At 60.4% G+C, this 10,560-nt stretch overlaps 1 protein-coding gene across 1 annotated transcript; it reads left to right on the top strand.

The window, feature by feature from the left end:
* The first annotated feature begins 1,868 nt into the window (after window positions 1–1,868).
* AMIGO1 (adhesion molecule with Ig like domain 1) lies at window positions 1,869–9,402 on the top strand. The gene has a single exon (XM_084611301.1). The coding sequence runs from the start codon at window positions 2,782–2,784 to the stop codon at window positions 4,276–4,278; it is 1,497 nt and encodes a 498-aa protein (XP_084467427.1). The 5' UTR covers window positions 1,869–2,781; the 3' UTR covers window positions 4,279–9,402.
* Window positions 9,403–10,560: the final 1,158 nt, after the last annotated feature.

Here is a 10,560-nt window from a genome sequence, read left to right as displayed (position 1 = left end):
ATAGGTCAAATTGTGCCCTCAACTGCTCATCAAAGTCAAAGCGGTTTCCACTGCTGTCCCTGAGAGAGTTTAGCCCAACATGTCTCCATCAACTCACCGCAAGCCCATGATTTGTAGCCATCCTTCCCGAGCCCTCTTCTGAGAGAGAGAGAGAGGATTAATGCTGTGTTTTGGGGCATCTGTGCTGGGAAAGATCCAGTCCCATAAGTGACATGAAAATTTAAAGGCACTAATAATTTATGACCTTTAGCAATTTCCTTGATGTCTCAGTTAAAAGTAACTTTGGAAACCACAACTAAGATGAAAAGTTGGCTGCTTCCATGGCTTGCCTTTGAGTGATGGAAAAGAAGTGAATATTGCATGGCTGTCTCTCCTCCAGCCTGCTGAGCAAACTGCAAAGCACACCCGCTGGGCTACAGGAGGCCCCAAGGGGCAGGAGACCACCGCAAAGGCACCAGAGGTAACTCAAAGGCAAACCTCGAAGTGTTCTAAGGGTTGAGACTAGTAAGAACCCAAATGTTTCCAGGCTTTTTGGGCCCTCTGGATCTGCACACAACACTGGGCTGGCTATGCTACTCTCCTGCCTCCTGCCGTACGGCGTCAGACCAATGGTCCATCTAGTCTCCTCAAAATGCAGACTGGCCTCATCCAGTATCTTGCCTATTGCAATAACTGATGCTTCAAAAGAGGGCAAAATATGCTTGGGGGGCTATGTCCATTTTGGATGCACAGACACTGCCTGGGGAAGAGGGGGATGCAAACCTGGCCCTGAGAAATCGGTGCTGTTCCCTGGCATTGGGGTCCTATTGCCCATGTGGGACCTACAGTGGGAATAAACTATATAATGCCTGCCCCTCAGTCTGGTCCAGCTCTCTAGTACCAGAGTAATGGGGCCCTGCTACCGGGAACCTCCCCCCAGTTTGCAGTTAAAGCTACATAAGCAAACGAAAGCTTCAGAACCAGGGCTGGGTTGTTTTTCCCATGAGAAATTTCAACCAAACCAAAAATATATTTGTTTTTGTCAAAAAAAAAATCTTTGATTTTTTTCTGACTTTTAAAAAAAATAAAATATTTTGGTTTAAAATAGAAATATTTCAGGTTTTGGATAAAAAATATCCTTTTTTCCAAAATGGACATTTTTTCCCCAATGGGGAATTCTCCATTAGCTCAATTGCAACCCCATTTAGAGGCATGCACACCCCCCCCTCTGGCCCATCTCCTTATCTAGTGCCCACCCCCTGCCCACCCTTTCCCACCACCCTCCGCTTCTTCTCCTGCTCTCCATGTGCCATCTCTTATCTAGAAGGGAAGGTGCTGTGAACCTGCTAGCGCAGTCGAGTAAAGAATAAGATCTGGCTCCCTCAGTGGAGCCTGGCATTGCGAATGCTTCTCCTCTGGCACCCTGCGAGTTGGGTGGCCACCCATCCCTTATTTCTAAGAGGCAGGAAGTGAATTCAGACTGGTAAGTACATTACGTTGACGCTGGTGACAACTGTCTCGAGGGCAGTAGAAATGTACAAGTGAGAGGCAAAGGCCTGCTCTGCGAAGGGACATGGTGTTGTCCCTTATTTTTCATGTGGTTTCCCCTGATCCCCATGCCACCCAGGAGGCCACCCACCCTCCCGGCTGGACGCAATGCCCGCAGCCAGCCCAGAGTCTGCGCGGGGCGCTCCCTTCGGACAGCTCTGCTCATTCCGACCTAGAGAGGGGCCCGAGTCAGCCGGTGCTGAGCTGCCCGCGTCCCCGCAAGGAGCGCACGGGCCGGGCCGGGCCTAGCTCCCCGGCCCCGCTCCCGCGGCAGCGGGGCTGGGTGTCTCTGCCGGCAGGCAGCGCGTCACAGGCTACAAGCCAGCGACGGTTCATTGGGCTCCTGCGGCGCAGCCCCAGCCAATGCCGGGCCGCGGAGCGCGGGGAGCGGCCGGGGACTGGTTCGCGCCGCACCCCCCGGAATAATACGATCCGAGTCATGCTAATAAGGCGCCCGGGCCCGTCAAGGCGGAGGAGGATCCGGAGCCAGAACCTTTGCAAAGCCAGGCGGGCGCCGGCTGCGGAGCATCCAGGAGCGGCCCCCGCCTCCCTCCAGCCGGGGACCGAGCCAGGGTTGCTGCAGCGTCCGGGCTTCCCGGCTCGCTCGCTCCCGGGCTTCCCGGCCGGCCGCTGCCCCAGGAGCCCCCGGCCGCGGCGGGCGGCGATGAGCACGGCTCGGGGCGGGCAGCGCCGGCCCGGCCCCCCGGCCAGCCAGCCCCCCGCGCGGTGACAGCCGCCCCCCGGCACTCGGGGCCCCCCGCGCTCGCTGCGCCCCGGGCAGGCTCCTTGCCGCGCCGCGCGGCGCCGTCCGAGGAGCGGGGCGCGGGCTGCCCTCGCCAGCGGCTCGCTCGGCCCCGGTGCCGGGAGGGGCGAGGATGGGCTGAGCGCCGCGGGGGTCTCTCCCCGGACGGGAGGAGCCGCGGCCCGGCCCGCACCCGCCCGGCTCGGAGAGGGAGCGGTGGCGCCGCCTGCCCGGTGCGGGGCTCGGCGCAGAGCAGCGAGGCGGGAGGAGACGGACTCCGCCGGGCCAGGCTCCGCTGCCGCCGGCCCGATCCCCCGCCGGGCAGCCCGTGGCAAAGAGCAGGTGGATGCGAGCATGACTCGGGTGATTAATATTCCGGCAGCGTGCCAAGCCTTCCCCGCGCGCTGCGCCAGAGCCTAGCAGCCTGCGAGCCCGAGCCCGAGCCCGCACCAGCCTCGGCGCTGCGCCCATGGTCCCGGCCCTGCGGCTCTCTGCGCCTGGCACCCCTGACCATGTTAGCGCCGGGTCACCGCCTGGCGCTGCGCTGCGGGAGAGTCTGGCTCCTGCTCCTCTTGCTGCTGGGTTGCGGCCTGGCCCCGGAGGCTGGGTCCCTCCTGAACTGCCCCCCAAGATGCCTGTGTGCCAGCAACATCATCAGCTGCTCCAAGCTGGGCCTGGGGATCATCCCCACCCAGCTGCCTCGCTTCACAGCCATCCTGGACCTCAGCCACAACAACCTGACCCGCCTGCGGGCGGACTGGACCCCCGCCCGCCTCCCGCACCTCCACTCCCTGCTGCTCAGCCACAACGCCCTGGGCTTCATCTCCACCGAGGCCTTCTGCCACGTCCCACACCTGAGGTACCTGGACCTCTCCTCCAACAGCCTCAAGGCGCTGGAGGAGTTCCTCTTCAGCCAGCTGCAGGAACTGGAGGTGCTGCTGCTGTACAACAACCAGATCGCCCAGATGGACCGCAGCGCTTTCGACGACATGGCCAGGCTGCAGAAACTCTACCTGAGCCAGAACCAGATCTCCCGCTTCCCGGTGGAGCTGGTGAAGGACCGGGCCAAGCTGCCTGACCTGGCCCTGCTGGACCTTTCCGCCAACAAAATCAAGGGCCTGCCAGTCACGGCCCTGAAAGGCCTCCCCGCCTGGATGAAAAATGGCCTCTACCTCCACAGCAACCCGCTGAACTGTGACTGCGGGTTGTACGAGCTCTTTGCTCACTGGCACGCGCGCCAGCTAAGCTCGGTGGTGGACTTCCGGGAGGAGCTTGTGTGCAGCCTGCCCCAGGCCAAGCGCAGCGTCAGCGTCTTCACCCTCAACCGCCACGACTCCCTCAACTGCAGCGAGTTCAAGGAGCACATGCTGGAGGCCTACCTGGGGGACACGGTGACCATCGACTGCGACACCAAGGTCCGGGGGGCGACCACCAGGGAGTGGGTGACCCCAACCAACGGGCGCTTCCCGGAGGAGTCCGCCAACAGCACCATGACCGTGCTGGGCAACGGCAGCCTGCAGATCCGCCCCATCCGGGTGGAGGACATGGGCACGTACACCTGCTACGCGGTCAGCCAGGCCTTCAACGAGACCCTCTATGTGGACGTGATGGTCCACAACTTCACCCAGCATGGGCCTCACGACACGCTGAACACGGCCTACACCACGCTGGTGGGCTGCATCCTCAGCGTCATCCTGGTGCTCATCTACCTGTACCTGACGCCATGCCGATGCTGCTGCCGGAGCAACGAGAAGCTGGCCGCCCTGCCGGAGGACAGCATCAACTCCTCCATGCTCAGCACCACGCCCAACCACAACCCCGAGGCAGGCGGCCGGAAGGGAAGCCTCAGCCAGCTCGCGGCTTCCGGCCCCATGCAAGGCCAGAACGGCAAGGTCAAACCCCACAGCACGCCAGAGCAGGCGGCCAGAAGGGCCCAGAAGGCCCACAGGAAAGTGTCAGACCCAGACTCTGTCAGCTCTGTCTTCTCGGACACGCCCATCGTAGTGTAAGTGTCGGAAGACATGGAGAGGTGGGAGTGTTGCAGAGCGAGTGGATGAGGACAGGTAGTGACCCTCCCCTAGAGCGAAGCTGGCCAGGGGGGCAGGGGCTGGGCCCAGCAGTGGGGTGATGGATCTCCATGCACATGGCACAACACTGTTGCCAGGCGCTGCCTCCCGCTATGCAGCACTGATCCTGCTATCACCCCAATTGTCCTCCCATCCAGCAGAGCCCAAGTGGCAAGCAGAGCCCGGCAGTCTGCTCCCTGCAGCCACCCCCAGCCCTCGATGTGGAATGACAACTGCAAGTTCCTCCAGCCAGAGCTTTGCAGAGTCCCACCGAGAAAGGAAACGTGAGCAGGGACACAGCGCCAGTGGCCCACCCAGCTAAGATGGGATGTGGGGGGTTGCTGCTGCAATGCCGGGGCAACCCTTCCTTACTCCTCAAGGGACATCCCAGGTCTGCTCTTGACTACTGTGGTGTGAAACCATGTTCATCTCTGAGGTGTCCCAGCACCACAACCTTGACCTGGATCCGCCATTTGAAGGTCACCTTCTGCTTTCATAGCTTGGCCACTGAAAGCCTTGACATCTGTTGGGGACCTGCATGTGGGAGCGGGGGTCTCTCTCCTGCTACCTACCAGCTTCTTGCTAGACACCCCCTTTTGGAACTAATGCAACCCAGAGATTTTCAGCTCCATCAGGATGAAAGTGGCAATTGATCACTCCTGGGGTCTGTAAGATGGCATGTCAGCTGCCCCTCCTGCATCACGAACTCAGGACACAGTGGGGCATGATCAACACCAGCTGGTCCCCCAGTGCACTCTCTGGATGACAGCCTAATGATCCGATTCCCATTCCTAATTACAGTGATACATCAAGGCACAAGCTGGGTTTCTGGGACAGCTATTCAGCATTGCAGAACATCAGCAACCCCTTGGCGGGCTGTGCCGTGGCTGCCAGGGAGGCACTGCTCCTCTACCCCTCTGTACGGCGCTTGTGTGGGCTGTCCCAGCGAGCCGAGGGGCTGCGTGCTCCAGGGATGGTAGGAAGGAGAACTGGTAATGGAGGCTGTTGAAGGCAGCAGGCAGCGCACAGGAGTCCTGCAGGGAAGGGGGGTTGGGAACTACGTGATCAGACGTAGCAGCACTTCTGAGCAGATAGGGGGGTTGGGGCCCCCAAAATATGCTCCTGCTCCTTCTACATCTCCCTTCCTCAAGCCTCCTCCACCCCCTGATCCTGGTGGCTTTTCTCTCTGCCGAGCTACAGATTGATTCTTTCCATCCTATGTTTCCTTTTCCCTTCTCCTTTCACCGGGGAGAGTCTGGGCCCTTCCCAGGGAGAGGATGGGCACAGAGAAGGAGTGGGGGCAGTAGAGCAGTATGTCCCCTTGTAGTGGTCCCTTTGCCTGCCTCAATATGAGATGTGGTCTTGACACAGATCATCCCAGCTCTGAGCCTGCTAGCAACAAACTCGCTCAGCCCGGGCCAACTGGAGGCAGGGTTTGGTCTATGCACCAGGTGCAGCCAGAGGACTCAGCGCTTAGCAGAGGAGATAGCAGGGGCAGCGACCAGGGTCGGGGGTCCCAGAGGGCGGGTGCTGCTGTACATGAAGGTGGGGGAGCTAATCAGATACCCAGGGCTGTCTGGGCAGTACCTTGCGGGGGTCCCACCCAGCCTACAGCTGTCCGTGCTACTAGTGGCTCCCTTAGCTTCAGACAGCGGGGGCGTGAACAAAGGGAAGAGAGCAGCCCGGAGAGACTGGGACAGAGGGAAGCCCCCACTGATCTCTAGGGCCTGGCCATGAATAGCATCATCCCCAAAGAGTGGTGAGCTCCATGGTACGTCGCTGTGGACTCTCCCTGGAGCCCTAGATCTCTCCATCACTGCCCCAGCTGGCCTCGTCTTGGGGGCTGTCTGAGCCTGCCAGGGCCTGAGGTGATGGCAAGCAGAAGGAGCGCAAGGCGCCATCTCTTCCATCCTACTCATCAGCCCGAGAACGGGGCCTGGCTCCGGGACTCGTCTAAATGCTTTTCCTGGCATGTTATTGTGAAGCATGAGTCCTCCAAGAGAAGCATGCGATCCAGGTGAGACCAGCCTGCAAGCCACACAGCGGGGAGCTCGAGGGGAGGGGGCAGAGCAAGGGCAGGGTGCGTGTGAAAGGGATTGTGCTGGGGGAAGGAGGAGGGGCGATTTGACTCTAATGAGCAGGATGTGTGTGACTGAGATTCAATCCTGGCACCTGTGGGACCACAAGGCTGCTTCGCTGGCGGCCCTTTCCTCCCACTCTGTGCAGTCTCTTCCCGTCTCCACCCCGCAAAAAAGCCCCGCTACCTTGTAGCCTCCTTGTGAGCTCCCTGAATACCACAGCCGCCTGTGTGCTGGGCAGGGAGTGCCCCGGGCAGGCCAAGGCAGCTGCAGGAAGGTAGGAGGTGGGGAGGAAACAGGGAGATCTGACTCGGGGGAGGTCAGTGCCCTCCACAGGCCAGTTCCCATCTCTGCCTAGCCCTCCCTGGAGTGACACACACGTATGCTGCCACACACAGCTTACCCCTGTACAATCGCTCTTGCACACACACCCATGCATCCAGTCCAGTTCGCACGCTCAGTGTGTGGATCTGTGAGCTGTTGCGTGGCGTGGCACAGAGGCTGTGAGCGGCTGTGCTGTGTGCGTGGAGCTGGAAGGTTGCGAGTGTCTCTGCCGGTGTGTGCCCCTCTGGGGGAGAGCAGAGATGGGGAGTGAGACTGAGCTTGTTGGTACCTTGCTAGGGGTGCGTGCATGCCTCCGTGTGTAGGAGCGCACAAGTGTGCACGGCGGTGAGCACACAAGTGTGCATGGGAGCGTTGCATACCTGTGTGTATGGATGCATGTGTGAACTTGAGAGCACACACAAGTGTGCATGGGTGTGTACATGGATGTGTACATTCACACACACCCCACTCAAAGACCCAGCCTCCAAACACAGTTGCTCCCCTTCCCGCTTGCCTGCCAGAAGATGTGGGTACTTCTGCATGTGACAGGAAGCAAAGGGGATGAGATCCCCTAAGGCCTGGTGAGCACAGCCCACTGTCCAGACCTACGGTCGGATCTGCCAGGAGGAAGCTATGCCTAGCTCTCCCGTGGCCCCTACAAGGGCCAGGCTGCCAGAGGGAGAATCAGACCAGGAGCTGTCCCTGGCTGGAGAGGTGCGGGCTGGGCTAACTCATCTGTTAAGAACAGTTCAGAGCTGCATGGCGAGTGTGAGGCTGCTGGCTGGGCTCGTGCCCCTTGGCTTGCTGAGAGCCCCACATGCAGGCCAGGACATAACTCAGTCCCCTGGCAAGAGCCCCACATAGGGGCTGGGCCACCACCCAGTTGGGAGATGCCAGCCTGCTGCATCGGGGCTAGAGAACTGAAAAGCTCCCTGTGGCACTGCCCAGGAACAGAAAGGCAGGGGCAGAAGCAGAGAGCAGGAGCCCTGGGTTCTATGCGCCAGCTTGTGCGCTGGGTAGGGTGACCAGATGCCCTGATTTTTTGGGTCTTTTTCTTATAGAGGCTCCTATTACCCCCATCCCCACCCCTGTCCCGATATTTCACACTTGCTGTCTGGTCACCCTAGCGCTCGGCTGTCCCACGGGCTGTGTGCTGTGTCCTTGCCAGGGGTTGCCTTCCTAGAATGTACATTAGGGAGCTACTGGTGACCCGCAGCAGGGCCCGACAGGCAAACTTCAGCATGCTCGAAGGTGCAGCCTGCTCTGAGCGCCTCACCATGGCTCTGGGCTTTGACGGGGCCGTGCAGGAGGATGCAGAAGGGAAGACAGGACAGCTCTGGGCAGTCAGATCTCCAGTGCCCTGTATTCTATTCCCCTGAGCTGGCCAGTCCCCCAACCCTGGGGCCATATCAGAGCCAGTGCCCCAGAGAGGGAAAAGGCCCAAGAGCCTATTCCCCACTCCCAAGCCAGCCAATGTCTTTTGCATCTGACCAGAAGATCATGTCCCCGTAGCCTGAGCTCCCAACTCTGCAGCCCCTCGGTGAACAGCTAGAGCCTTGCCTGCTTTCGTGCCCCCAGATGACACTGTGCATCATGAATAATTCCAAAGGCAACCTTCCCTTCCCTTAAACCTGTGCAGGCAGAATGGGAAGCCCCCCCGCTCTCTTTCCCATTGTAAATAACAAACAAGGGGCTGGAAGATTCGCCCACTGGCCGCACAGCTGCCTGCACAGAAACGGGCCCGGGGCATTGGTCTGGGCAACCCCCCGGCATGTGCCTGCCACAGGGGGATGCCTGACAGGCAAATGCAGCCCATAAGAGAGCTCTGCCCCCCACATCCCTGCCACGTCCCAGGAGATGTAGCCCCCAAAAAGACAGGACCGAGATCATGGCATGCAAGAGTGGCCACCCTTGTGCTTGCTAATCAATGGGCAGATCCTAGAAGGTGCTGAGCACCCTCAACTCCATCACCCAGCACCGCGAAGGAGCAGGCCCCATTTGGACACCTGTCTCTGCTAGTGCCTGACAGCTGATGCTAGGGAGGCAGGACACCCCCTTCCCATGTCCAGAGGTCCTCCATGTGAGGGTATTGATGGAGAGGCACAGCCCCCCAAGCATCCTCGCAGCTCCGTGTGGATACACCACGGATACAAGGAGCAGGGGCTTGGGGGCAGCCAGGAGCGGAGCGGTGGTTGCTCAGAGGAACGAAGCTGGAGAGGGAAACCCACAGGGCAGGGCAGGGGGCCCAGCGTGCTGAACAGAGAGCCTAAAGAGGCCCCTGGCAGTGGACAGGAGCCCCCAGGAAGGTAAAGGGAGAGCAGAGAGGGGGCAGGGGGAGCTCTGGTTCCACGGGGTGTGTGTGTGTGTGTGAGAGAGAGAGTGTGTGCGCGTGCGTGCAGAGTCTGGGGAGCCTCCAGGCCAGGTCTGTGGCAGCTGCTCTGCTCCCACCGCGACAGGGGGCCAGGCAGAGCCTGTCCACTCCTGCCCCACCCTGAGGGCTTGCAGGCCCCATGGATGTTAGTCTGCCCTGCACGGGATGCGCATTCTGTTCTCCATTCCAGCCGGAGCCGCCCGGCCCGCTGAGCACCAGGCTGCAGCTCTCTCTGGTAGGCTGTGCTCTGACGCATAGACATAGGCAAAAATAAACATGTTTTAAGGTTCTGCATTCGCAGGCTTGCCTGGTTTGTCACTGGCCTGGTGAGTAACGACAGGATGTCTCCAGGAGGTGGAGAGAGGCCTGAGACAACGGACATGCTCCCGTAGACAGGGCGATGGTGGGGGCTTCAGCCATCAGCTAGGGCAGCTCTAGCATGAAGCTGGCGTCTTGGTGAAATGGGCAGCGCTGGGTTTACAGTGGTGCCAGAGGCTCCATGGAGCCGGGCCCATGCTCAGAAAGGGCCTCGGTCTGCTCTGCCTCCCTGCACCCCGGGGCCCCGCGGGCTGCCCCCACCCACCACTTGCTCCTCTCGGCCTGCCTGCCTGCTGCCTCCTTGGCCCCACTCCACTGCTCGTCTCTGCCCCTGGCCAGACCCCAGGGCACTTCTGGCTCTGGGCAGTCTCTGCTTCCCACCACTGGTGGGGCCCCACCTGTCCCCCCGGAGCTGAGCCACCTGGGACTGGTGCAGAAACCTGGCCAGTCTCGGCACCATGCTCCATTGCTCCCACGGGGCCCACAGATAAGTTTGGCACCAGGCCCAAGAAAGGTTAATCCAGCCCTGGGAACAGGCCTGGGGTTAGGTGCCCCAGGACAGGTCATGGTTCCCAGCAGTGCCGCTCTAGGGCACCCCAGTGTAGACAAGGCTGCGGCTGGGAGGGAGGAAGGTCTTCGGGACTCCAGCTGGGAAGGCATGTGCTGCCGTAGGCGGATCTCTAGCTCACCTTGGCAGGCACTAGGGTTTCCGCAGGACCCACGTGGTCCCAGTGGGGAATGAACAATGGGAGAGATCAATGCCTCACTTAGGCGGGTGTGTCTGTCCGCTCGGGAGCATTAGCCGTCTCGGGCAGGGTAAGCTGAATTGAATAAGCCATGCTGGGGAGCCCCCAGAGGACAGTGGTGTGGGGTGATCGAGGGGGAATGTGACAGAGCCCCGGTGGGAAGCAGTCACAACAGCCCTTCAGTGACAGCGTGGCTCGGTGTGGATGTGGTGGTCTAACATGGAATTTGGTGATCTGGCACCGCTGGGGGCTGGCGTGGAGGATACAAACCCCGTGATAGACCCCTAGTGTCAGTGACACAAGGTAACCAACCATTAAAGGTCTGACTTGGTGCCAAAGGCCCACAGGCTGAAAGGATCCACTGGGAAAGGGTGGGGACCCTTTGGCA

This window comes from Lepidochelys olivacea, assembly GCF_965140295.1.
Source record: "Lepidochelys olivacea isolate rLepOli2 genome assembly, chromosome: 21".
NCBI classification, from domain to species: Eukaryota; Metazoa; Chordata; order Testudines; family Cheloniidae; genus Lepidochelys; species Lepidochelys olivacea.
This window is presented reverse-complemented; position numbering and strand designations above follow the sequence as displayed.

What these genes read in the sequence shown, in the direction of transcription:
- AMIGO1 (XM_084611301.1), top strand. Translation starts at nt 2,782, where the DNA reads ATGTTAGCGCCGGGTCACCGCCTGGCGCTGCGCTGCGGGAGAGTCTGG.